This window comes from Rosa chinensis, chromosome 4 (genome assembly GCF_002994745.2).
Source record: "Rosa chinensis cultivar Old Blush chromosome 4, RchiOBHm-V2, whole genome shotgun sequence".
NCBI classification, from domain to species: domain Eukaryota; kingdom Viridiplantae; phylum Streptophyta; class Magnoliopsida; order Rosales; family Rosaceae; genus Rosa; species Rosa chinensis.
In genome coordinates, this window is record NC_037091.1 from 62,091,031 (window position 1) to 62,118,575 (window position 27,545).

Here is a 27,545-nt window from a genome sequence, read left to right on the forward strand (position 1 = left end):
TTTTTGTCTCTCTTTGTCAAGTCAATGGCAACGATCGACGCAATGGCAGCCCGCCTGGCCTCCTCCCTAGCCCTTGCTGATGGGAAGAACCCGGTGGATCTGCGCCCGTCCAAGGGTTTGAGACAACCCGAGGCTTTCATGATTGGCAAATTACTGACAGCGAGGGAATACTCGCGCAGATCATTCCTGGGAATGTTCCGGGCTACATGGAGGATTGATGGCAATCTCAGGGTGGAGGAAGTTGGAGAAGATGACAGAGTTTTGTTCTCATTCACAGACCCAAACGATGTTGACCGTGTTTGGAAAGGAGGACCATGGGGCTATAACCGAGCTCCGATAGCCCTTGCACCGTACGACGGTGTCAGCCCGGCAGTGGAGGTGCCCCTCAAGAAGTCATCGTACTGGCTAACGCTGCAAGGAATACCACCTGCATTCCGATCGGAGCGCATCATGCGCCTCATTGGAAGCACGCTCGGCGACTTTAAGGAAATCGATCGTCCGGCGTTCAGGAATCGGACTATGCGCATCCGAGTTGAGATCGATTACGTGAAACCTCTGTTGTTCCGCCGTCGTTTCTGGGTCGAAGACGAAGTCCAGTTCGTAGTGCAATTCAGGTATGACAAGATCTTCGGTCGCTGCGGCACATGTGGACTAGTTACTCATGTTGGCCTCCCCTGTTCCGGACCGGCGCTAGTTGAAGATAATGATACACCGGTAGGGGCAGTAGCACCACCCACAGCCTTGACTGTCATGCGAGAACACACAGTACCAAACCCTAATGTTAACAGGGTGGTGATAAATAACCAAACCCTAATCTTCAAGGCTCAGGTGCCCCGGAGTATACCAGAAGCTCTTCTCACTCCATCGGTGATGAACATGCGACGTCAGAAGAGACAGGTACAAATTCGGGAACTGCTCGAACCAAAAGGCGATGAACATCCAATTACCGGTATGCGTAGGATTAGAGAAGATGATGAGGTAACAATCTCTCCCAAAAAACTCCGTTTGAGTCTAGCTATTGGAAAGAAGAATTTGGATGCAGTGACTATGGGCTTGCTAGAGGGACCTTCAGCCAATGACCCACCAAGAAAGAGGGGACGCCCAATTGGTAGTGTAAATAAACTACCATATGGGACAGCAGGAAAAGGGAAGAATGCAAAGAAAGATGGAGAATCTGCCAAGCTAAAGAGCAAGAAGACCAACCTGATGCCGAGGTTATTGGCTGCTGATGAGGCTGAGGCAAGTACTAGCTCTAACCCTAAGGGGAAAGAGCAGGTGCTTGCTTAAGGTATCAAAATCTCAAGACATTCTGAACTTCAAGCCTTCTTGAGTGGGAATGATTTCTATAGACTTTTTAAGATGTTTCTAGTTGATATGTGTACCACAATTGAGTGCAGGCAGATTAGACTAGATGAATGATTTTGCCTTAGGAAGTGAGATTATCCTTGCTTAATTTGGCTTGCTGTTTCAGCGAGCGACCATTTAGACTTTAATGAGTTTAGGTGTGACTTAGATAGGACATCCAGTTTGTTCCGGCTCTTCTTATGTAAGTTCTGTTAGACTCTGGCCTGTTCATTTCATGGCTTTGATATCTAATAAAATCAAATCCTTTTTCAAAAAAAAAAAATAGAATGATTGCCTTTCGTCATTTTGTTTCAACGCTTCAATATTCTTACTAGGGTTCTGTTCTCCAAGAGTCGAGACAAAAGAAAACTCCCATCCTTTTCTCCCTCATTTTGTTAGCCACCTGGCGTTTCTGCGCCATCTTTCAAATATCAGACGCCTTCAAATATTAGACTGCCCGTAAAGGTGTTCGACGAAATGCCTGAATGAACTTGCTTTGCTTTTTTTGCAGATTTTCTGCAGTCTTTCAACAATACCCAATTTGCTACTGTAAATCGTTTTCATAGTATGGCTCTAGTGAATGTTGCTGCTCTCAAGTTTACAACTTCTGCCCTTTTTGGGACTCGTTCTGCAACTTCAAACTTTCAGGTCTTGCAGACTAAGAGAAGTAAGTGACACCCGATTTCCACTAGTTATTATTTTACCCCGGAAACTTTCTCAACTGGTTGTGTACTAGTAGACTAGTAGTCCTAGCAAGTTTGCATTCTGGATTTAGTGTCCATTCTTGAGTTTTCTGTAGATTTCTCCATGAAGCCGGTAGTAATGAGAGCGAGGCAGCATGCCAGAACCGAAAGTGCGAAAACTCTAAACAGAAGAATGCAGAAGAAGGTAGTTTCACCCTGCTCATTTGATTGAAAAAGTTCTATGGGATGCTTATGTGCGTCTTGAGTTACAATAATGCATTCTTGTAATTACATTCCTTCGGGTTTTAGTAACAACGTACGCATTTCTATGCATCTGGAATCATGGTTGTATACTTCTTGATCAGTACAATGGCACGCCTAAGAAGCCGAGGCTTTCAGTATTCTGTTCAGACAAACAATTGTATGCTATGCTGGTAGATGACCAAAACAAGAAGTGTTTGTTTTATGGAAGCACCCTGCAGAAATCTATTCGCCAGGATCCCCATTGTAGTACCCCTGTAAGTTCTCTAAGCTTGTGCAAGTTCTTGAACCCTCCTCCTCTTTGTTTGGCTCTGGAATGGTTCTTTATTCTATCTGCTACTTGAGCCTGCCTTATCTCGGTTCTTATATTTGATAGGAAGCCGCAAAACGTGTTGGCAAGGAGTTAATCAAGGCCTGCAATGATCTCAACATAGGCGAAATATCGTCTTATGATCGCAATGGGTTTGCTACCGGGGAAAGGATTCAAGCATTTGAGATTGCAATTTCAGAATACGGGTTCTTGTCAAGATAAATTGCATTCGCTTCTAAGTAAACTCTTGTTGATATTACTTGGAACTGAGTAGTTCTGTTGCAATATAAAACTTCTACACTGTGTGAAGAACTTCCCACTACAACTTTTAACGGATGAATAAGTTTATTTTTGAAACTATTAAGAACGTCAAGATTTCGTTTGCATAAGGAGATCAAAAGAAATCTTGTATTTAGATTAAATTTTTTAGTGTAATAGGAAACTGAATTGTGGATTTTGCATTTTATATCAATGATGATAACTGGGGAAGAGTGAATGGGTTTCATAAACCAAGAAGAAGAAAAAAAACATAAGGTGGAGGATTTAGCAAGTCAAAAAAGAGATGAGCAAACAGGGAAAAAATTTCGATGCACCAATAGTGCAAGTGAACTAGCGGATCTTAGTAGTTGATATATATTAGGTAATCTTTTTTTTTTCATAACAAAATATTACACTTACTGTTATCCCATTCTTGTCAGTACTCTAAATACTCTCTCAATAAATAATAAAGTAAATTTCATTTTTGTAGTTTGAAAAAAATGTAGGAAAGTCTCTGAATCTAAAAGTTTGTGTGTATATAACAATCATTAAATTAAACAATTTTATTCCACATCATAATTTTAAGCCTCCAAATGCTAACAAGTAACATCTCTAATTGTGACAACAACTATAGCAGTGCCTGAAACTTAATAATTCTCTCTCAACCAGAGAAAGCCTATGACCGGGGACTCCGTTTTCTGCAAACTTGTTCTCGTCCGGCAGCGCTCGAGCGTCCGGGCTGGCCTCCGGCCTCGCCGTCGTCTTGGGATTTTTTGCTGTCAGACGGGAGATAAATCTCTACTTCCCATAGGACTCTATCGAATGAGTTTTTCTCGGGTTTTGTCATAAGGTTTGGCTGGGCTGGTGGTGAGGAGGTGGTCGTGGTGTTACAAACTGGAAATTGATCTTCGTGAAGAGTTTTTTGGACAGGCGGTGCCATGGGTTTTGATCGGTGGCTGTGTGTGGGGCTGTGAGGACCCGGATCGAGCATGGTTTATGTTCCATGATGACGCAAGTCGGTGGCGTAGCTAGAGACGATTGAATCACCCGGAGAGATGTCGTGGCGGTGGGGATCGCGACTAGACGGGTCGAACGGCTTAGGTCAGTCGGAACTCGACGACGAAGGTGATGGGAGCAGATGTTTGGATTGGACTGAACCAGATGATGGGCTTGAAGGGATGTCCTGGGTGACTACCCTAATGGGCTTCGAGTTGTTGGGTTGGGGTCCTCCCCTAGTCCATTAGCTTCTAAATTTGGGCTAGGGTTTAGGCTCTTGACCCAAACCTATGTTTTTAGTTTTTGTCTAATTACAATAAGTTTCCTTGTATTAAGAGCCTAACGAGTCTAGTTTGGCTTGTCTATTCGCTATGTTGTTTTTTTCCATAGCATATAGACTCGCTTTTATGTAAGCGATAAGTTCAAATATAGTTGGTCTATCCTATGTATCACTGTGGCTCCTCACGAAACCTTGTTCTGGCCATTGTTATGTGTCAGCGGGTGGGTATGTAATAGTTTTCTTGACATGCGCTATTATCAATAGAAATACCATATATTATTTCAAAAAACAAAAAAAACTATAGCAATGCCTGTGTAATCAATTCCTTATTTCAAGCCTCGACGCTAAAATAGTAATCTTTGGAATTATTATATCCTTCTTTTGCTCTCATTGAGAGAGGAATTTATATCATTTGTTATATTTTGTGCATCCTGTGAAATGCCAAATAATCCACGTCTTGAGAATCCAACACAGTAAAGGCCATTTTGTGACTTCCAGTGGTTAGGGAAACTTTTCTTCGGCATTCCATTATCATTAAAGAGGTTGTTTTCGCCCTGCAAACGATCAATAAAACACATACAAAATGAGAACTCTATATCTTGGAAGTACTCTTCAAAGAAATAAAAATCAAAGTAGTTAAAAAAGGCACCCGAGGTCACAGTTACTACATACCTTAAGCCACTTTAGCACAGTGCTTTTATAGCCTGTAGCAAATACTATAGCATCGTAACATTTCAGGTAGCCATTCTCAAACCGGATTTCATTTCCTTCTATGCTTGTTATGGATGGCAAAACCTGATCATGAAGATTCCATGATTATCATCGTCACAACAACAAACAAAGAAAATTACTATATCCATTCATTGATGTTGAAGGAAATTAATGCAAAGGATCAAGAAACTAGATAGTGAAAAAAAAAATACACCAAGATATAAGTCTCACACAGATATGCATATATATATATATATATATATATATATATATATATATATATGTATGTATGTACCTGTATCTCTCCACTCTTGATCTTTTCGATGGTCCCAACATCGATGATGGGGGATCGACCTTTGGCTTCCTTGAGATAAAATGGCCCCATTTTTGGAATTTGAACCCCATACTTGGATAAATTTCCAAATTTCCATTTGATTAAGAACATGACAATGGCATCTACAACCTTAACAGGAAGGTACTTTAACAGAACCATTCCAATGAACACGATCTCCTTGGTAACAACATGTATCTATTATTTATATCAAAGTGATCAGAAATATAGGGAAAATGGATAAAAAATAATAATAATAATAATAATAATAAAAAAGGGTAAAGATATATATGAATAAAAATATGAAATATATGAGTTTGGTAGTCCAATTTGTTGTCTTTTAATCAATTCATGTTATGAACTTCATATACATACACAGTACTATTATGTAGAAGTCTAATACGAGATAGTGCATTTTTATATCTCAAAATTAACTAGTTATAAATTAATTTTATTTTTTATAGTGGAGGCAGAGAGAAGAAGAGAAATATTACCGGGGTACGGACAACAATAGAAACATTTGCGCTAAAATTTAATAAGTCGTAGGCAATTTCCATTCCAGAATTTCCACCTCCAACAACTAAAACATTTTTCCCACGGTACTTCTTGCCATTTCCATACTCACTTGAATGAATGATTTCACCTTTAAAGCTACCCAAACCTTTTGTTTGAGGAAAATAGCCTTCACTATTTTCTCCGGTCGCAACCACAAGAGATTTCCCGTAGTAACTTTCTTGTACACCTTGTTTTGTGTTGTTGACAAGGACACTCCATTTTTCCACATCCTCATCATAAAAAGCAGCCTTCACACTTCTGTGGTACAGAGGGTTTATCTTGAAAGTGGACACATAAGTATCCAAGTATTGAATAAACTCTTTCCTAGGAACATATGTGGGTGCATTTTTAGGGAAAGGCATATACGGTAGTTCACAGAATTGCTTTGCTAAGTGAAGCTTCAAACGATCGTATGTCCTATTCTTCCAAAGAGAAGCATAGCAATCTTCTCTTTCGAGTACGACATTTGAGATATTGAGGCGGTTAAGACATGCAGAGGTTGCTAGACCAGCAGGACCTGCACCTACTATGACTACCTCTACTTCCTCCATTTTCAGATGACAAAGTGTTTGAATTCAGCGAAAGATACTTGATCTAATATTGTTCAGCTTGGCTCTTACTTTGCATATTGATATACTGTTAATATATACTTACTACATGACGATGTTGATATGAAGATTCATGCGTAGATTGGGAACCATATACATTCATCCGTCCTTGTCTACATTCTAAGCACTTAGATTTCATTTGAGAAAAATTAGTAATAACTTGTGTGGAGGAAGATTTCATTCTTAAGTGTATAGGCTGTGGGTGAGTGACATATATGTTATTGGTAGATTTGCTTTTTACTATTTTACGAACTAGTACAGCTCCCATCTGCATGGAGTGGTTCTAAAAATGGAAACATATCCGATAAGAATGCTAAATTTGTTAACAAAGCAACAAAATATCTCACAGATCTTATATAATATCACTAAATGCTGCAATTAAAAAATGCATGCCCCCCGAGACCATCATTTAAAATTCAATTGTTATCAATCTTTTAATTCAAATTTGAAACGAATGAGTTGTAATTCTTCGAACGAGAAATTTTACTAAACAAAAGAAAAAACCAGGCAGTTTGGGCTAGAGATTTTTTCCCCTATCTTTTCTTTGTTAGGACAGTGCACTGTAAATGTTACAGAATTACATCTGCTGATTAATGCTAGCAATCCACACAGGCCATGCGTGTGCAATTTAAAGTCTCGGCATCATTCATGTATCAAATGGCAAACAAAATAAAGAAATCTAACCTCTGTTATGCTGTTATGGTAACCGAAAAAATAAAAGATGGGATTGACGAGATAAATTGCAGCTAGTTCTGTGTAAGCTCTTGTGGATATTACTTGGAACTGAGTAGTTCTATTGCAATGTAAAACTTCTAGACTGTTCAGATATCACATAAGCTCCTTGATAACTTCTGCATGTGAAATGTTTGTCCATTTGTATATATTGATGAGCGAAGAGTCTGAGTTAAGAATAAGAAGTAAAATTCATTTAACCATGTTACATGTTACAACCAGACTAAAGGGATTCTAGGTAATAACCTAATATAGGTGTTTATCATGCTAGCGGATTCTATACATTCAGAACTCTCACGCTCATACTAAGCTGAATGCTTACCCTATGGCATCACTATATAGCATTACTATACAAGAATCGATCCGCCAGTTACTCAAATACAGCTCCTCTTTGGTTAGTGTAATCTTCTCGTCTTTCCTCGATCTTGGTCAACTACTCTCTACAAAAAGATGGGGTGACCAAGATTTTTCTCTTCAACTCCGATGAAGCTTTAGAAAAGTTACCAATCGAATGATCTGATAATGTTTTCTATACCTCACCCCCACAGCATTTAGCAACTTGTCCTTCTTGAATTTTCTGCCAGAGACAAAGCATCTCCCTCGGACCTTGGTAATGGGCAACGATATAGCCATCTTTGCAACCCTCGTTGTAGACTTTCTCTTCCTTCTTATACCGTACGTTCAAACCCTCCTTTTTCATATCTGCAACCCAGATGCCCATCGCCACATCTTCTAGCTTAAACATCTGATGCAGCAAGCATTATATTATTTCAGATATAGGAAATTAGCAATAGACTATATAGTGCATTTTAGTAGCTGTAGATTGTTCTTTACCTTTAAACTTCCTTTTTTGTACCGCTGGGAAACTGCCTTTGCAATGTCACTTGACACCACATAGCCAGGACCATGTGCCCAAGGTGGGTACTTTTCTTCACGCCATTCCTTCATTATACCAGACATAGAAAAGTCACTAATCCGGTCAAGATATTGTAGTTTCATCTCTAATTTCAGGAATAAACCCTGTTGTAGCACAAGCTTATGTGCTACCTATTCTCTTTAGTTATATTTTCAGGTATGTTAGAAGGAATCGCACCACCATTCCAAGATATTTAACCAAGTTGGAAAAGTTCAGAGTTTTTGAAATTATAGGTTGCAATTCTGATTGATATAAGATCAAGCATAGCAAATTACCTCAGGGCTGATATACCACTTGCTGTCTGGATTTCGATGAGGTTGGGAATCTGAGTTAATGAGTCCATAAAGCAAGCCACTAGTGACCTTGATCCTGTTTAAGGAAGCTAGCACTTCATCCACACGGACAAATGCATCGTCATCGGTCTTCATGACAAACTTTGCCGAAACAACTTCTGTCTGTTGAAGTGATGAAATCAATGAGACAAAGGACGGGTTACAGATATGCCCATATCTAAGGAAAAGTTAGGAATCTTACCCCATAGATACAGATGGCCAAAGTTTTCCATGTGATAAGGCCATAGTAATCAACAAAAGGCATCAATTGAATGTCCCCATAGGTCTGTGCCTCATTCCAGAGTTCCTCATTCACTATCTGGTTCTTATGCTGCAACACATTTCAAACTTAATCAATTAACTTTTCAATCCATGAAAACTAAACATTAGAACCCGTGTACAAAAGGATCTTCCATTAGAACACCAGATACTCTTGTAATCTGGAAACCGACATGCCATCCTGTCTTTAACGAATTTTTTTTTTTTTTTTTTTTCTACCAAACAACAGAAGATCACTAGTGAACTCACCAGACCAACGAAAAAGCGCACCGAAGCTGCCCCTGATTTCACTGGAGCATACTGCATCCATGTTCTTCGAACAGCCATCCTTCGTTTAAAATTGTTTGCGGTAGAGAAAACACCAATGAAGAGATCCAATTGTTTGTGAAGAGAAAGCGGAGCAGATTTGAGTTCTTCTAAATTAACAATGTGCTCTGAGTCCTCTGATGTGGGTAATCCACTGGCCAGGACAGAAATTAATTGCAAGTCACCAGATATCCTTACTTCGCTGACAAGCCATGGCTCCAAAGTCTGAACAGAAAACCAGGAAAGTAGAAAATGAATTCAAAGCTATAAGAGGTTATCGTTGAAATTCCAAATGAAACTAAAATAACTAAAATGAAATAACTTACTTCGCGGACCGCAAAGGATGTTATATGCTTCCCATCAACTGTCATTTGAATTCCTTCTGAGCCCACTCTAAGTGTAGCAACAAATGGATAGCCTTGCTTAAAAGGAAAGTATTTTCTGGGCTTTGATCCATCTTGTAATGAAGACTGCCTTGAGACATTGGAACGTATTCTCTGCTCTCCTGTTTTTCCAACTATCTTGTTGCAGTTGTCCAACTCATCAACTAGCAACATTATTTAAAACAGAGGAATACAGTAAATATCAATGAAGGCTTGTAAAACTAGGAATAAACAAATACATGGACATGATTTTCACAGGAAACCGTTCAGTCTTGACTCAGTAAACATTACAAAGCTAATGTACCATGCTATGGCCTAAATTGAAGTAAAACACAGACAGCTTTCGCCAGCAAGTATGCCACATAAACTACTGCAGGTTGAAAATTTTTAAACGGCCTTCATGATGTAACTGATATGAGTTCACCGTGTTTCTCAAATTATTGCACAAACATCAAAGTGTCTGAACCGGGTTATGTAACTATTGACATGCTTTCTCTCAACTGACTAAGCATAACAAATTACTAACTTCTATTAGTAAGGTTGAACCTCATATGTTCCATTTGTGAAGACAATGTTTTTCACCGATAAACGTACCACCAAGATGAGAAAGAAAATAATGATTTGAAGGAAAAGGCCTAACTTGACAGTCCAAACACTGCTGGAAGTCCGCATATGATATCGAAAACATACTGTAGTTGCAAGTCAAATATTTGCCACTAGGAACAGCAACTTAACAAACTATACTGAAACTATGTGTTACTCGACAAATAGAAAATGAGGCCATAGGCATGTAATCTACCTTTCTTGTTCTTTTCAGGAGTGGGAGACGGGCAGCGCTCCTCATCACCCCAATCATGAGCAATAGTCCAGCTGTTTTGGACAATTACAGGGTCCTCAGTTAGCTTATCACCGCTTAGCCTAACATTGTAATGCAATATAATGGGTGGTTCAGGTTCCCCTGGAAGGGGCTCCCCTGTCAAATCGATCCGGAAACTGCCAAGAATTCCGTTTGGGATACCGATGACCGTAATCGACGAACCTTGAGTGAGGCCACAAGGAACCCGCAACTTGTAACCACTATTATCGATTTCAGTCCCATTCATTTTACTAAGAAAATGCGGACACTGCTTCGTTCTCCCTGGTGAACTTTCATTAGTATAACCAAGTCTTTGCTCTTCAACTGAATCCATAAGGCTATTCCATGCACCTCCAGCTTCCTTTATAGCATCGACAGCATTAGGCAAACCCTGACCTTGGTTGATAAGATTCTTCAGAAGTTTCCATGTGTTCAAAGTTTGCTGCTCTTCATTGGATAGATTCCTATGAGCAAAGAGACTAGAGACTATTTTCTCAGCAGAAACCACTTGAGAAACATTCTCTGGATTCTGAACTGCAGGTGGAGCAGTATTCAACCATTCAAGAGGATTAATACCAACAGGATTAGTAGAATTGGAGTACAATACATTGGTCAAGTAACTATCACCAATGGGATAGTTCGTGATGGCATATCTGAGGACTAGCAGCATGAATAAGGATGCAGCCACAATACCACCGTAGGATTTCTTCATTCTGGTGATCTCAAAATTACAGGAAAAGCTCTGAGCCGGAATCTCCAACTTATTGATCGTCATGAAGCCCAACTACCATGTATATGAATTACTAGAAGCCAATGTGAGAACAAATCCACAAAGTAGATAGTTAAGGATCAATAATCAGAAACGTTTTGTCTGCTCTCAAATTTCAGCTCTTCCTTTCCGGTCTGCTATTCCATTGAAACCAACAACTGTGATTTGCCAATATATTCGCTGCCAGACAAATTAATTCTCTGGTGAACTTGAATCCAACGAACACACCAAAATGGTTCTTCTTGAAGCATTCGAGAACAGACTACCAGGCTGAAACTCAAACCAAATCAATCAGGCTACAAGAAGTCTTACGAATTTGTTTAGAAAATTATAAACAAAGTGGTTTATATATCTGGGTATAGATCATGAAATCAAAAGCTTCAGGTGATGTCGTTCAATGAGGGAAAGCACACACTAGAAAATGGTGAGACAATTTCAGTGAAACACAAACAACAAATGGAAAACTAGACGAAATGGCCGGATACAAGGCTCTGATGATCTAAGTTTAAAGTTTGACCCAACAACAAAGCAGTTCAGCCTATACAGTTCCAAAGCTAAACCTATATACATCTTTTTCCTCCCTGCAACTGTTTCTGATGCAGCATCACAGAATTGACCAAATATAGATGGAGGAAAATTTCATGAAGCACAGTATTATTCATTTTAGACTTTTCAACAAAATATAACCGAAACAATGAATCCTATACCAATTGGTCAAATGCATACGAGTAGTTTCGTTGATTATTCTATTTTCTTATTCCCTCAGGACCAGATCAGTGATGGCGTAGAGAAGTAAGAAACTAGTAGCCATACCTCCAATTAACTATATTTTAGGGAAGACGATTTAGATTGCCCAACCTACAATTCAGGTCCATCCTCACCTCTAACATCATCAATGTAGAAACTCTTATATCAAATTATTTGGAATGACCATTAGTGAATTCGATTTCGAATAATATCAAATTATTCATGTTCATTTGCTGCAAAATTCTTGTTCTCACTGATTCAAAGCATATCGTCTCGTCGAAATTACTTGAAATTTCACACATACTACAGAACTGTTCCGAACCGCCATTAACGCCGGAGAGAGCAAAATCAAAATCAAAGAATTAAGCAGAAAATACAAATATATATATATATATATATATATATATATATCAAAATTGAAAATCATCGAAGCTCGGAAGTTCAGAGAAGTAGTTACCTTGTCGTCGTTTTGGTACTGAAACCAGCATGGAGACACTGAGCTTAATTCCGATATCTTCTTCAACTTTCCCGGCGAGGAAACCAGTGGCGGAGCAAAATCGAGAGCCGGAAGTAACTGGACAGATCCGAAGGGGCAAAGCAAAGCCAGTAAAAACCAGTAAGGAAATTAAAGAGGGAGAGTTATAAATAATTGAGCAATATGACTAAAAAGGACAAGGTCGAATCGCTCTTTACCTTGTAGTCTCGTAGTTTGAAAAGTTAGTAGTGAGGCAGCTCCGGCGGAAGGATGCCGGAAATCAGAGAAAGAAACCGGAATGCAGAGAGAGAGTTCTAGTGGGGGATCGCAGGTGTTTGAACCTCCGCGTTAACGGTGGGAAACCATAAAGAAACTGTTTTGTTGGGCTTAAGAGCGGTGACTTGACTTCATCCTTTTCAAGTCTACATTACCATTTTTTTTTTATTGAAAAATAAAATAGATTTTTATCTAGAAAATAAGAAATTTCTTAATACAGTGAATTGTGCCAAAAAAAAAAAGAGAGAAAAGGAAAGTAAACCAAAAAGTACAATGAATTCTTTTCTTTTTTGTTAAGTCACTACCTAATTGAGTTCCTTTAATGTAATACACTGTTTAATTAGCTTCCACAGTTACCAAATACAACACCCCTAAATCCCTAATTGAGAGATTAGGTCAATTTTTAAATCACAAATATAGAATTTAGGTCAATTTTTAAATCTTCATGTTCTTTTTTTTTTTTCTTTTGTCAAGGTGTTTTCATTTTCAAACTTAAATTTAGTAAAAAAAATAAAAACTTTACATTTAGTATATACAGATATTCTTTGGTTTGAATTTGGGAGAGAAAAGAAGAGAAAATAATGATTTTCTAATTTTGGTTTCCTTGAAAGACCCGTTCAGCTGTTCTTTGGAATTTCCAATTGCCGGTCGCTTTATGGGTGAATATTGACCCAGGACTAGCCACCATAGTACAACGACATCTTCCCGCTATGACGCTCTTTTCAGATAATTACTCCCCTGACGTGGCACTTTCTTGTTGGAAGACTCCCGGACAAAGCCTAACCTTTTTTTTTTTTTTTTTTTGCTTTATTCCATCTGGCAGACGGAAACCGTCACCGTCCGTCATCACAAAAAGTTAAACGGGCCGATGAAAATTATAACGGTCCGGGGCCCACACGCGGCCCCGCCCTCATTAACATCGAAGGCGGGGTAACTGGTGAAAATTAGTACCTAGTAGTACTCCCCAGCCCGAGGCCGGTAGCTCGAGTAAAAGAGAATGGGCGTTAAATTATCTGAAATGACGTTTTTGCCCTTGAAGTAGCAGGACGGGAGGATTTTACGGTCCGTGGTTTGCGGGTGATATGTAATTTTCAAAACTTAAGACTGAGCTTTAAGCATGGGCAATGGACACAGGCCCACCGGGTAGCTTTGCGACAGCAAGGAGAAGGACGAATGGGAGTGTGCCACGTGGACACATTAGGAGGCTTAACGTTGGTTTGATGCTAATGGATTACTGGCTTTTTACGTAGAGCAGGAGCACCGACAGGTGACCAAACTTGATGGTGAAACCGTGTAACATAATAATGAAGGACTAATTTTTAGGGGTTATGGGGGAGGTAAGGAGGTTTGGGTTGGAATAGGACCTACTAAACTGACAGTGAAGGCATGTGTAGGGATCAAGGCACTGACCTAGAATTGGATTTCAGAAAGGAATCAGATCCACCAAGTAATTTCTTGCCAAATGTCACGTTGTAATGTTTAAAATCATTATCATTTTTTTACAATAAAAAAAAAAAAAAACTCATTATCATTTTTCTTTTTTGTTTGCTAGAGAGCATAGGTTAACGATTGTGTGGCTACTATCGGGGAACACGCAGGGTTTATAGGTCCCGCCAATATTGACAAGCAGAATTGAGCAATCCAGGTTTATAAACGGCCATTGACGAATGGGAAACCTTAGGACCAGTGGGGTTTGTCCACTCTCATAATCTGTCTGCGGTCAGCTGCTGGATTGGAAGTTGAGTTTTTAGTTTTTACATTGCGAGCCTTGATGGTGCTTCAATGCCTCAATGGGGTCTTGATTATTGGGCAGCAGCTCTCTCTAAACGTTCTAAACTAAACTTTCTTTGTCAAACAAAAATCATAATCAAATTTTTTTTTTTTTTTTGCTAGTGACCATAATTTTATGTGTTTAGTAATAATAGTTTTGTGCGTCGGAAAAGTGTGCTTAAATTAGAACCCTTTGGAATCTCACATTAAAAATGTGAAGAGTCATCTTTGGATTATAAGAAATGGTATTAGACACACTAATATAGAGGCCTTTTGTATTAAAAACTCATACCCGTTCTTCACCGAGTGGCTAAAGTGGGGGAGTATTGGCATTATTGGATCTGCGTGTGTCGGAATCATTTGCCGCTTCCGCACAACAAGTGGTATTAGAGCCCAAGTTACGCTTGGGACTTGGTGTCTCATACGGTCGAGTTGCAATTTGGAGGAGCTCCCGTTTGGATTGGGATCACAAGATTTGGAATTGGATGCTTGTGGTCGAGGTGGAGCTATTAGAAGTTGGATCATGAGACAATTAGAGATGGCTCGAATCAAGTCAAAGTGGAGATTGTCGGAAAAGTGTGGCTTAGATTAGAGCCTTTTGGAATCCCACATCAGAAATGTGAAGAGTCATCCTTAAGTTATAAGGAATGGTACCAGACACACTAATGTCGAGGCCTTTTGCATTAAAACCCTATACCCGTTCTTCACCGGGTGACTAAAGTAGGGAGAATGTTGGCATTATTGAATCCGTGTATGTTGGAATCATTTGTCGCTTCCGCACAACATTGTGTTCTTTGGTTATGGAGCATGGTGGACCTAGGAGACTAGAATATACCTCTATATGCATATGGAAGAACTCTACATAATATTGGGATTTTGTAGATGAAGAAAGTTTATAATGCACTGGTTGCAACGTGGTTAGTCACAAACTCAGAACAGATATAAACAATGGGTGCAGAACGTGTAATGTGCATTATTATATTCATTAACATTTTAGAGATGCATCTCTTTATTAAGAAAAAACAACAACACTATATTTAAAATTTAAGGTGCATTAATGAGAAACATTATATGTTATTTTTATCTTTGAGACTTGAAAAGTTGGACTAACGACAAATTTTTGTGTTTACGTTTATTTAATTTGACTCTTTCCATCGGTCTCTCTTATCTCTTGTGTTAATGAGTATGGGACCATGAAGGACAATTTCTTATTGACGGTTTTATTCTCTACATGTTTAATGTGTTAGAGAGTTTTGCTTGTAATTTATTTTCTTTACTCGGAAAGAAAAAACAATTTCTTGAAGAAAAAGTTAATGGAAATTTTACAGTCGATAATGGGCCACCAAGTTGAACACACCAACAAAATACCAAACCACCAAGTTGAAAAAATACCAAACCACATAAAAAATATCTCTGCAGAAAAAATACCAAACCACCGAGTTGAACACACCAACAAAATGCCAAATTGTGTTTGCTTCGAAATGTTAATGGCCCAGCTCCGAGAGGCGGGCTACTTTTGTAGAAATTAAAGTGATACACATCAATTTACGGCCCATCGTTTGTGTAGAAAACTATAAACGATTGGGTGATTAGAAGAATAAATCACCCTCTTTATGACATAAGTAAGGGTTCAAAATTGATGTGATTGGCCACTAAAACGTGGTACATACCACCACTGTTATGCATCATGACCTTTCACTTTTTAATTAAAATGTATAAAAAGGAAGGCAATTAGAACTTAAATTGACCAATAAGTGGGATTTTCACAGACTTTTCAATTTGATGCAATTGAAGTGGAATAATTTCTTAAGTCCTTGGTAAATCCAAGACCTTTACATGATATAACTGCAGATATGAATCCTTCTTCTTGGGCCTCTGTAGGAATCAGAAAAAGTGATAAAACTGTTTTATAAATGTACTTAGATAGCGTGTCTAATAAAAATGAGTTTTTGTATCTTACATTTCAAATTTAGATATAAATAAAACTTCTTAGCTATTCAATCTATTTATATATGTTATACCTTTTCGTTTTAGTTTAATCGAACTTTCATTTGGCTGAAGAGAGAAATAACTAACAACTTTTACGTTGGTCACCCCAACTTGCTATCTTCAACCCACTTGCCTTACAATTGGAAACTTTCATTTTTTAAATCACAATTTAGCAATCATCAACTATAGGGGTTTAGGTAGTGTGTGTATATATATATACAACACACACACACACACATACATACAGCGCTTCTCCACTGCGGACGTCCGCAGTTTTTCTTAGGTACGGATTTACAGTTTTTACCCACTTTTCGATCATATTTTCACATCTTAACCATTCAGTTTTTAGGTCCTAATGTATAGATAATCTCTACAAATTTTCAGCCAAATTGATAATCGTTAAGGCATTCAAAACTGCAGTTTACCATTATAAACACGAACGGTTCCGGTTCAACAGATTCGGTTCGTTTGCGTAAATTGCAGTTTTGAATGCTTTAACAAACATCAATTTGGCTGAAAATTTGTAGAGATGATCTATACATTATGACCTAAAAACTGAACGGTTAAGATGTAAAAATATGATCGAAAAGTGGGTCAAATATGGAAATCCGTACCTTTTTGCTTAGGCGCGGATATCCGCACCTGAGCAAAGTTATATATATATATATCAAACAATTGAACATATAGCTTAAGATTCTCGTGTTGAATTGTTCATTTATTTGACTAATTTCTAGTAGAGATGATCTTTGCACAATGATTTACATAAAATGATTCGTATAAAGTTGAGTGATAATTCGTTAATCACAAATTAATAACATGATGAACGAGCATGTTAGCCATTTTTAGTTAGCATCGATCATATGTATTTTTTTTAATATCGATCACCCTAACGCGGTTCACCGACATGCAGAAAATTTGATGTAGTTTTATTACCAGCAACAAGAAGGAAGCTAAATATCCTGAATTATTCACGATACATGAACTGAAAATTTAATTATGAAATTAAAGAGGGATGGTAATAGCTAGATCCAGCTACTAATTAAAATTTAGGGAATTGGATCGCGGAAGCACATCGTCCTTTAGGAAGAATTGGGCACTCGATAATATCTTGGCCAGAAGTGTCAGCGCACAAGTAAACTTGGTAAAGTTGGCTGTTACCAGCTGAATCCTTGTTGCACTCAATCCCTGGGGCATGCCCAACACCCTCTTTTATAGCTGCTACAATGCTTTCTAAGCTGTATAGTTCATCGTCTGGTTTTATTCCTGCAAATTCAAGGACATTGATTTTTGCTTTCTTTAATCTAGCTTGGTTAATTTCTTATAAACAATTGAGTATAGACGAACTAAATTACCAGCTTTTTTAAGGGCTTGAAGAAGGTTTGCTTTTTCCTTGAGCTTGAGACCGGCTTGGAAGTAATCTTTCTGATCAAGTTCAGATTCGGAGCAAGTGCCATGCTTCTCCCATTCGTGTGACCAGAACCTGTAACCATTACTGCTTGGGCAGCTCATAGATGGCCAACTCTTTTCCAGACTGCCCATCAACTCTGAGATCTATATATTTTCATTGTCATATATTAGGAAATTAGTTAGAGACGTACACCAAATGAAATGGTTCTTTGGTTCATGAAAACAATTAGTAATAATAAATGTAACTAACTAATCCACGTTCAGAACTGCAAAAAGCATTTTTGGTGCTGTCTTGTGTAAAACTAAACAGAATTGGTTTTCAAGTTATATATAGGAGTACTTAATATTAGTACTTTTAAGCAATTTACATGCATGCTTGAATTCTTTAAAAACTTGTACCTTTAATAAAACCTTTCGTTACAGTACTATCGCAAAACAGAGAGAGTTTTTGTGCCCTTAATTCATAAGTAATAAGAGTATATATATTTATATTCATGAACGAACACATGCAATTTCGTAAAATTAAATAATTCTCAAGCAAATAAATTTTGTACAAGTTAAGCCGTTAAGGAAGGAACATCTCGGATTTCCCACTGTGGTTCCTCGGATTCATGGAGAGCCAAAAGAGATCGAAGACAAAACAATTAATATTTTTATGCTTCCTTTTGGCCGGGACCTGGGTAATTAATTATTTGATCGAGCTGATTTAGGGCCTATTATTCTTTTAATGTGTACTCTGTTCTTGTATGATTGTTAGCTAGCTTGGCTACACCTTCCAGTACTCCATGTGGATTACAAGTATATATTCAATTAATATTATTATGAATTATCGTTATACTCCAAAAACTAAGGTTATATATATGTTGATTAAAGTATAGGTGTCGTGTACCTCAGATTTGTCGAAGACACTGTCTGGATCACAGTTTGAAGGGTAAGAGCCATCCTTGTAGTTTGGCCAGAGACCGTGAATGCCGAAATCTGCTGCAGGCTTCCCTGACTTTGGATAGCAACAACTATGCTTTTTGTCGCAATATGCTCCAGGCCACTGCATCGATTCATCAAAATGCATGTTAAATAACGAGAAACTATCTTTTAGGGTTTGAAACTAAAGACGTACAGATCGGATTGGAACATCGAAAGAGATCGATGTTTGAACCACATACTGTTAGCTCACCTGTTGAACGAAGTAGAAGAAATCAAAGTCCTGCGAAGCGCAAAGAACTGACAGGTATTGAATTACCAATAGTTTGATCAAAATCAAACTAGTGCTGTATCTCATTGTTCCAGCTGAGTACGTACGTTGTTCTTTTTGTTTCTGATCGACAACTTTTCAAAAAAGTTTGCTAGTTTTAGAATGACAATCAAAGCTGTATTAATAGGAAAATTAAGTAGACAAAAGATGGAAGAAAATAAGGCTGGAATATCCCAGAAAGCATATGCTCTTATTTATCGCCGAGCTTGTGAATTTATACCAGGTACTACATGATCATTCGCGTGTCTAACGGTCTCCAACATTAAAAAAATTACAGTTTATTGCTTCTTCGTGCCTTCCTCCATCTATTTTTTTTATAGTTTGAGCTATCCAGTTAATCTATTTTAATTAGTTAGGTTATTACTTTGATTGGCTTGATTAGTTGATTGAAGAGAGTGAGATCCCATATATGAACACATTCATGTGAACAAGTAAAACATATATAATTTGTCATCAGCTAGGTTTGATATAGCAATGGGGAATAGAAAACTGCGAGAAAGTTTAACTACAATATAAAAAGGTTCTAATTAAAGTCATTAACTATTCCAGAATTTTGGCTATTGGAAATCCACAAGCAACAGTACCAGACGATTGGTGTGGCGGCAAGGAATGCTATAGCTAGCTGGATTAGTCTTTAAGCAATACTAAGCTATGGAGCTAGCTCAAGTCTTTCTGGCCAATCTTACAGATAAAGAGGGAACGTTAACTAAACTAAGCTAGCTAGATGCTTTAGACGACGCTTATGGCTTTGGTGTTGCGTGCAAGGCATTTTTGGTTGTGGACGGACAGTTCACGACTCATGACCCATGAGGCGCATACCTGAAACATGGGCTTAACGAACTAAGCAATTAATGTGTGAATGTGCTTTATTAATTGATCTTTGTCAGGCTAAAGGAATCTGGATAATTATTAAGGGTTCCACAAATATGATAATTATTAAGGAATGCACATGAATTTTTGCAATGTCAATGGGAGTACTGGGTCAGCTAGCTAAGAGATAAGACTAGTTGATGAAGATAATGGATAGCCATTAATCGAGCTGCTCATGATGATGATGATGATGATGATCAGGGCCGGTTCTGATATTCTAACGATCTGAAATGAAGAATTAAAATGTGGCATCTCAAATAGATATAGATATATATATATATATATATATATATATATATATATATATTCGCCAAATGACAATATAAAATCATGTGCATGTTTTGAACTCAATAAAAAAAAAAAAGTGTTTTGATTAAATAAATTAAACAAAAGTATTAAATTTTTATTCATACATAAATTTTTGAAATACAAAAATTATTTGTATGGAAAGGAATAGGAAACTGGGCCGCAAGGTGTGTGAGTGTGTCAGAAGAAACGAAAAATGAGAATATTGACTTAATTCAACGAAAAGGAAACAAAAAAAAGTGACACGGGTCAGAGCTAAGGCTCAAACCTGGGTTGTGAGGTAGATAGAATAACTGGGCTACCGCTGGTGCAAGATGATTCGATGTATCTTTGTCAAATACACAAAAATCATATATATCCATATATAGTATGACATATACATAATTAAATCTCGGAGGCCCCTAGAGACCGGTGGCCTGAGACGGCTACCTCAGGCGGCAGCCCTTAGGGCCGGCCCTGATGATGATGATGATGATGATCAAGTTAATTCCATCTGATCTGGAAACTTATTATAAAAACGTACAACATCAGCTACCTAGCAAGTTCTTTAAGCTAAGGGAACTAATATTACTGAATATAGTTATATGAGGCAAGAAGGGTCAATGGCCCTTGTTAGTAATATATAGTGACGTCTAACAGAGTGTTTATGTTCTAGGAGATATGAAGCTAGCCGGTTTTTTTCTTTAATCGATCGATCCACACCTACTAATTAATTAAGTAACTAAAAAGGATTATGACAGATAGGTGTCTCTTGGTGTATATAAGTGGATCATCCAAAGAGAAAGAGATGTCCCAATCTTGTTAACATTTCACCACTTTCTATTTATGGTTCAAGACAACCACTTCTTTGATCTTGTTATAAACGAATTTCATCCTCTGCACTCCCCGCCAACTATATACAAAAATCAATTTGAGTCGCTCTAATAAATTGTTTCTTAAACTCCAACTTAATCCTTTAAGGCTTCTTTTGGTTTGGGATCCATGGTTGAAAATTAATCTCACTCCATCCAATCACTCTCGATCACCCAATATCAATCTATATAGCTAGTCTTGTTTAGTTGAAAGAAATCAAATAGTGACTTTTGAGCCTAGCTTGCTGCAGCTTGGTGACCCAAGATGAAAGATCATAGTATTTAACTATTTATTCACATGCATGAGCAGAACTAGAGAGACTATAGCACCAAATGGTTATCACTTATGACCACAACAGGAAGGCGTACAGTACTTGAAATTGCTCACAATCAGTAAATTATGAAACATGAAAGTAGTTAACAAATGCTTCACTGCTTCAAGTCATCATCGATGGATCTCTCTACATTATATTTATAAGATCGAATACTCTAGAAGGTAGGAAACTCGATGCTTGAACCACATTTCCCATGGGGAAAAACTGGGCACTCAATGAGGTCAGAGCCATTAGTATCCACGCACAAGTAGACCTGGTAAAGTTGGCTGTTGCCGGACTGATCAACGTTGCACTCGATATATGGAGTGTACCCGATTGAATCTTTCAGGGCCCCCTTGATGTCCGCCAGGGTATAAGACTCGCCGTTGGGTTTAATACCTGCACTTTGAAGAGCTTGGAGGAGGTTGGCCTTCTTCTTGAGGTCAAGAGCTGCTGCAAAGTAACTATGTTGGTTAATGGCAGACTCGGAGCAGGTTCCATGTTTTTCCCACTCGTGTGTCCAGAACGCAATCCCGCTGCTGCTAGGGCATGCTAGTGTTGGCCATTCTTCTTGCATACTGCTAATTAAATCTGAAACCTGTTCCCAAAATACTATGGTCAATAGGAGGAAAGAGGTAAAAAGCAAAAGGTAAATTTATCGTGCTTATTAAAAAACTAAAAATGGTAACATGCAGGCACCATTTTTGAAGTACTAATTATAATTAATAACAATTTAATAGGGAAGATTTGATTATTTCATTAAGTTATATTCTGATCCAAACATTTTCTATTTGACCCTTGGTTAATTGCCATATTTCCATAATTTACAAAGTAAAACATCCTTCATTTTGTCATCAATTGAAAACTAGAGTAAATGTAAAAGAATGAAGGATAAAGAGGGCATTGCTTGCACGCAGGCCAGGAATGTGATCCACACCATAACCCGGCCATTGCTTGCACGCAGGCCTTGCCATGTGCCCATGTTCATAGACTACTCCTGCTTAGTTTACTTTACGTACGCTAATGGCTAATCTGAATCCTGCTCACATGACATGCTCAGTGACCCTTTCTGTTCTTAAACTGTCAAAAGTAACGAAACTCTATCACAACGGCCATGCATGTTGATCCAAATTAAATATATATGTCATGTTGTGGCCGGCCTTAAAAATGTGAAAAGAAATTAATGGATGATCTATCGATGATTTTGATGGCAATCTATACATGCCAAGCAATGTTTAGTATATATATATCAGATCAAATTCCATACCTGAGATTGATCAAAGGGGTTGTTTGGATCACAGTTTGAGGGGTATGAACCATCCTTGTAATTTGGCCAGAGCCCATGAATCCCAAAATCTGCTGCAGGCTTCCCTGTGGTTGGATAGCAGCAACTTTTCTGTGTATCACAGAATGATCCTGGCCACTGCATTAACATCGATCAATCAAGAAAACTTAGAAAACCATGCATATAATTATAAGATATTCATGTCTAGCTTTAATCAATAGTTCAAATGTTCAATTATTTGCTGCAAAACCTGAAATGAATATGATTCTTTTCACCTGCTGAACAAAGTAGAAGAAATCAAAATCTTCTGCAGCACAAAGGACCGAAAGACATGATGATCCTACTAGTGCTAGTATTAGAAGCTTGACCATTTTTGTGGAGATGGACTTCATTTTTAATCTCTCACGATCTCCTCAGTCTCCGACTGGTAATGATTAATGAGTGTGAATTATGGAGCTGCTTATATGGCTGTATTTATAGGCCAAACTGGAAGATTTGGGAGGACGAATATGCTACATTTAATCCCAAAATCTGATGTCAACATCATTGAAGTGTGTAACGCTTGCACATATGATCATTGCTATACGTCGGCTCATATTTTCCTTTCTTTTTTGTGGTTGTTTTGTGCTGTCAAATTTATTGTTTTGGATTTTAATTTGCTTCTTCCCACTTATGGTTCCCCACTTTTCTTAATTTTCTGTTCACATTCATAATTCATCCATTAATGCAGATAATTGTGGTATCTGATCATTGAGATTTTCAATTACTCCGGACTCTCACATATAAAGTGAGCAGACTCACTATAATTCGGAGATCTTACGACTATTATTATGAGGAAATATCTTCATCTATATCAATTTGTATCCACAAAAGATGGTAATATCCCCATATTTGAACTGCTCATTTTTAAAATTATCCTTTACGTCTCTTTCAAAAAAAATATATATATATATCGTTTACATCTTTAAAAATAAAATTATCTTTTAAAATTTGTCTTACAAAAGAATTTAGTAATAGTTAATTCGTTATAGTAAAGTTAGTTATAATATTCTTTACTATAACTAAATTTTAAGACCTCATTTGGTTCGCAGATTAAACATTATAAAAAAAGTATTCCTTTGTTGTTTCTATGGAGATGAGAAATCAAAATTCATACTACGCCGTTTGGTAACAATGGGAAACTAATTTCCAAGATGGAAGGATTCAATTTCCCACATATTTTTCTTGCAAAAAAAATTATTCAATGATTTACATTCACCAAACATAAGAATGTAACTCTTTGCATTCCCAAACTTCAAATTCGTGAAACAAATAATTTTTTCTTACATTCACCAAGCATAAAAAATATAACTCTTTCCGATTTCCAAACTTCAAATTCTTAAAACAAACGAGTATTTGTATCACCTTTTATTTCAGCTGTTTATTTAGCCAGTCGGTACAAGACAAGCCACTCAAGTGACTCTACAAGTGTAGAGTGTTCTAATAATTTGGATCGAGTAGCCTTCCAGGATATTGGACACGTCTAGCGTGGTTGTGACATGCACTTTTGTTTTTACATTTGGTGAAATAGCGTGCAAGTCAAATCGTTCCCATGATAAACTTTGAATACTTCATATAAACTGCCAATATAGGAGATGTCCAAATCAAAAGCTTGTATGGCCTTTGATATTCAAAGTTTCAAACATGGTTTCACACAGAAAATTTTAGCATTCAAAAGCATATTCTCTTTGCATGTTTCCCCAATTATTTCACTGTCATTTCTTAATTTTATTTGAGCCTTACAACTTCAACAAAAGCCATTTGTGGATCCACACTAGTGAAACATGAACTAGCTAGTTAGAAAGCATGAATTAAGGTCTTTAACATAATGATTTGATAGAGCTACATTTTGATAATTCAGTGCGTATTTTATTTTTCTGTACATGTCAATTATATATAATCTCTCCCGCCTTGATAGAGCAACATTTTGATAATTCCGGTGAATATTTCATTTTCTTGTATATGTCAATTATATATGATCTCTTCCTCCTTATTATGTGAATGGAGACACATTTCTGATACCGGAGCAGAATGCGAGTATTTTTTAGTACCACTAACCTAAAAGGAAGGAAACACCACACTGTTGGAACATTTTGCATCTGGCAGCACTGGACAGTCAGTGAGAGAATAACCAGAAGGGTCTATACAAAGATAAACTTGGGAAAACTGGCTATTACCATGTGCATCTTCATTGCATTCTATCCCTACACTGCGTAAGCCAAATGATGATTGCAGATTATTTATAATTAGACTGTTTAAGTTAAACTTTCCCATCTGCGCGCTTGGATTCCTGCAAGTTGGAATAGTATTGATTATAACTTATTTTTCAAATGCATGAATCAAATAATATATATTAACATATATATATATATATATATATATATATGACGAGGGAGGTAAAGATGAAAAAATAGGTACCAGCAAGTTGTAGCATTTTGAGGATGTCTACTGAGGCTTTGAGGGTCGTGTTTGGCTCCAAAACCAGTTGACTTGCAAACTGTCTTTTTTGAGGGTGTGTGCGTAGGCGTGCCAGCACCGTGGGGTGCAGTCGTCGGGGTAGTCCCTTGACCTGACCTCTTCTTCAAGCACTGTGGACGAGGAGAGCACCAACATCGCCACAAGGTTCTTCTCTAACCTTCCGAGAAAGGACTTTTGCCTTACGGATAAGGACTTTGATTGTGATCTCTTCGCGTTCACCGTATCGATACTTAGTGTTGTAGACTAAGCAGAGCAATCACTGGGAAGTTGTGAGAAAGCACGGGTTTTGCTAAAGCGTGACTTTAGCTTCGCTGGGTTGCGAGGGCCTTACCCTTGCTTCGCTGGTTGTATCGGTGGCAGTAGCACTAGCAGTCGGCTCGCGAGGAGACTATGACTGGAAGTACGGTCGCCGGGTTGATCTGGTGAGGCTGACAGTCGGCTCTTGGAGAGACTAGGACTGGCGCGCGGTCACCGGGTTTCAACGAGATTGAAGGTTTGCTCCTGGGAGGCTTTGTAATCGCTGGGATTGATTGATTCGAGAGGCTGCTTAGCTTTGCCGCTTAACCCTGTATTTATACACCTAGGGTTTCGACTGCTCCTTGCCTTAGAAGGATTATTAATTGAAGTTTCCTATTCAATCTCTGCTACTCGATCCCAATAATGTTTCGTTTTCCTTATGGATTACGGAATGGGCGAAGCTATATCCCAAACCCGAGTAGGCTTATTTTTGGGCTGCAGGCAGGTATCGGCCCGCTGGCTCAAACCCACCAAAGGATCTTGCCAAAAATACTTTTGGGCTCAAACAGGTCGAACTGTTCGCGAAGTACTTGTACTGATGAAGGACGGACTGTGAGCAAGTGCCATGTTTTTTCCATTCTTCGGCCCAAAGCTGCGTACTGTTGCAGCTCGGGCAGGCCAGCGACGGCTAATCTGTTTCCAAATAGTCGATTATCTTTGACACCTGCATTATCATCATCCTCGTTAACAAACTTATTTAGAATATACAAGGTATCAAAATGAACGGGGTCGTCTAGAGTATCTTGATATATGTCATATCCTTATTTTTTTACTTTTAGTAAATTAATATAATGGAAACCTACTGAACTAGTGAACAAGTTACCCGATTAAATATAGACATGTGTCATTTTAAAAAATAAAATTTACCATATTAACAACACACTCTTTCTTGATATGTAACATTGTTAAAAATCATGTAACAAGTATCGTCAAAATAATAAATTACACACAGTTGAACTACAATTACGACTTATGACAACAATTGCTGTGGTTATTGTAATTGAGTGGTCAAAGATGTAAATATCATATTTGGACAACTTTTATCAAATGGAGAACCTTGATTATCAAGTGGAGAAGCTCCTTGTGGGAGTGGTCAAATTCTGCTGGACCCGCAATTAAAGCGATTAACTCCGTAGTTAGTATGACATTAAATTTCAGTCATGAATGCGGCGATTATTACGACAATGACTACTTACAATGATTATGATTATAAGTGCGCAATGAATTACTATCATAAATACGTAGTGAATGACGGTCGTAAGTACGCAATGATTAACTGTTATTAGTGCAGCAATAATTATCATCATAAGTGTGTAAATAAATGCAGCCATAAAAGCATAAATAATGGCGGCTTGTTCCCTAAGTAAGCCATCTCCTATATAAAGGAGGCTCGACGTCCAAGTAATCCATCGAATTCCAATTCTCTCTACTCCACTACTAAGAAACGTACTGACTTAGGCATCGGAGGGTTTTCAGCAGGTACCCCCCTTCTCCTCGAGCCGATGGTAAAACTCCAGGTCAACGCTCGAAGGAAGCTCCTCAATCGTTACCGATCAACTCTTGCTCCAGTCCGCATTTATTGGTGAGTCAAACTCCTCTATGGAATTTTTCGCTACCAACACTGAGTTGTTACATATCTTTTGGTCTAATTTTCATTTTACCACGTTTACAACACAAATGTTGTCGAAATTGTAAAATGGTTGGTAATCTTGTAAATTGTATAGTTTTTGAAGTAATTACTACAATCAGAATAAAAGTTACCGCTTTTACACCATTAGTTGTGAGTTATGGTAAAATATGTAGTCATTGAGTAATTATTCCATTAATGATAAAAATATAAAGATTTACCACTTTGACAACAAATTTGTTGGTGCAGTTGTTAAATTGTCAATAAATTAGTGCATTAGTTTGGGTTATTGAGTAATTACTATAATAGGACAAAAGTTACCGCTTTTACATCAATTGTTATGGTTGTGGTAAAATGTGTAGTCATTGTAGTAATAATCATTTCATTAATGATAAAAATTCAAAAATTTACCACTCTGACAACAAATTTATTGTCACACTTGTGAAATTATCCATAAACTAGTACATAGGTTGTAGCCTGTAGGTGGAGTAATTACTATAATTAGAACAAAACTTATCGTTTTTTCATCAATTGTTGGAGTTTATGTTAAATTACGTCGATTAAAAGTAATTACTAATTCGACGATGGACATTACACAATATACTACTTTTATTACGCAAGGGAGAACTTTATTATATAAATGAGGACGGGT

The 27,545-nt window shown here is 37.7% G+C and overlaps 6 protein-coding genes across 6 annotated transcripts; 1 reads left to right on the forward strand and 5 right to left on the reverse strand.

The window, feature by feature from the left end:
* The first annotated feature begins 1,649 nt into the window (after positions 1–1,649).
* LOC112200502 (50S ribosomal protein L18) lies at positions 1,650–3,089 on the forward strand. Its single transcript, XM_024341540.2, has 4 exons — positions 1,650–2,011; positions 2,144–2,232; positions 2,393–2,545; positions 2,665–3,089. The coding sequence occupies exons 1-4, from the start codon at positions 1,912–1,914 to the stop codon at positions 2,818–2,820; spliced, it is 498 nt and encodes a 165-aa protein (XP_024197308.1). The 5' UTR covers positions 1,650–1,911; the 3' UTR covers positions 2,821–3,089.
* Positions 3,090–4,498: 1,409 nt separating this feature from the next.
* Positions 4,499–6,280, reverse strand: LOC112196445 (probable indole-3-pyruvate monooxygenase YUCCA10). The gene is made up of 4 exons (XM_024336793.2): positions 5,669–6,280; positions 5,139–5,372; positions 4,805–4,927; positions 4,499–4,686 (listed from the first exon to the last, which is right to left on the reverse strand). Exons 1-4 carry the CDS (start codon positions 6,278–6,280, stop codon positions 4,501–4,503), a joined length of 1,155 nt encoding a protein of 384 aa, XP_024192561.1. The 3' UTR covers positions 4,499–4,500.
* Positions 6,281–7,193: 913 nt separating this feature from the next.
* Positions 7,194–12,526, reverse strand: LOC112197577 (beta-1,3-galactosyltransferase GALT1). The gene is made up of 9 exons (XM_024338311.2): positions 12,351–12,526; positions 12,115–12,231; positions 10,085–11,180; positions 9,229–9,449; positions 8,846–9,127; positions 8,520–8,648; positions 8,261–8,440; positions 7,904–8,011; positions 7,194–7,814 (listed from the first exon to the last, which is right to left on the reverse strand). The coding sequence occupies exons 3-9, from the start codon at positions 10,914–10,916 to the stop codon at positions 7,599–7,601; spliced, it is 1,968 nt and encodes a 655-aa protein (XP_024194079.1). The 5' UTR covers positions 10,917–11,180; positions 12,115–12,231; positions 12,351–12,526; the 3' UTR covers positions 7,194–7,598.
* A 4,546-nt stretch (positions 12,527–17,072) lies between these two features.
* On the reverse strand, positions 17,073–19,022 carry LOC112199906 (ribonuclease 3). Its single transcript, XM_024340893.2, has 4 exons — positions 18,749–19,022; positions 18,464–18,619; positions 17,520–17,718; positions 17,073–17,430 (listed from the first exon to the last, which is right to left on the reverse strand). The coding sequence occupies exons 1-4, from the start codon at positions 18,851–18,853 to the stop codon at positions 17,207–17,209; spliced, it is 684 nt and encodes a 227-aa protein (XP_024196661.1). The 5' UTR covers positions 18,854–19,022; the 3' UTR covers positions 17,073–17,206.
* Positions 19,023–21,166: 2,144 nt separating this feature from the next.
* LOC112198230 (extracellular ribonuclease LE) lies at positions 21,167–22,902 on the reverse strand. Its single transcript, XM_024339314.2, has 3 exons — positions 22,728–22,902; positions 22,435–22,590; positions 21,167–21,765 (listed from the first exon to the last, which is right to left on the reverse strand). Exons 1-3 carry the CDS (start codon positions 22,842–22,844, stop codon positions 21,343–21,345), a joined length of 696 nt encoding a protein of 231 aa, XP_024195082.1. The 5' UTR covers positions 22,845–22,902; the 3' UTR covers positions 21,167–21,342.
* Positions 22,903–24,549: 1,647 nt separating this feature from the next.
* LOC112199725 (ribonuclease 1) lies at positions 24,550–26,107 on the reverse strand. Its single transcript, XM_024340702.1, has 3 exons — positions 26,090–26,107; positions 25,797–25,894; positions 24,550–24,781 (listed from the first exon to the last, which is right to left on the reverse strand). Exons 1-3 carry the CDS (start codon positions 26,105–26,107, stop codon positions 24,550–24,552), a joined length of 348 nt encoding a protein of 115 aa, XP_024196470.1.
* Positions 26,108–27,545: the final 1,438 nt, after the last annotated feature.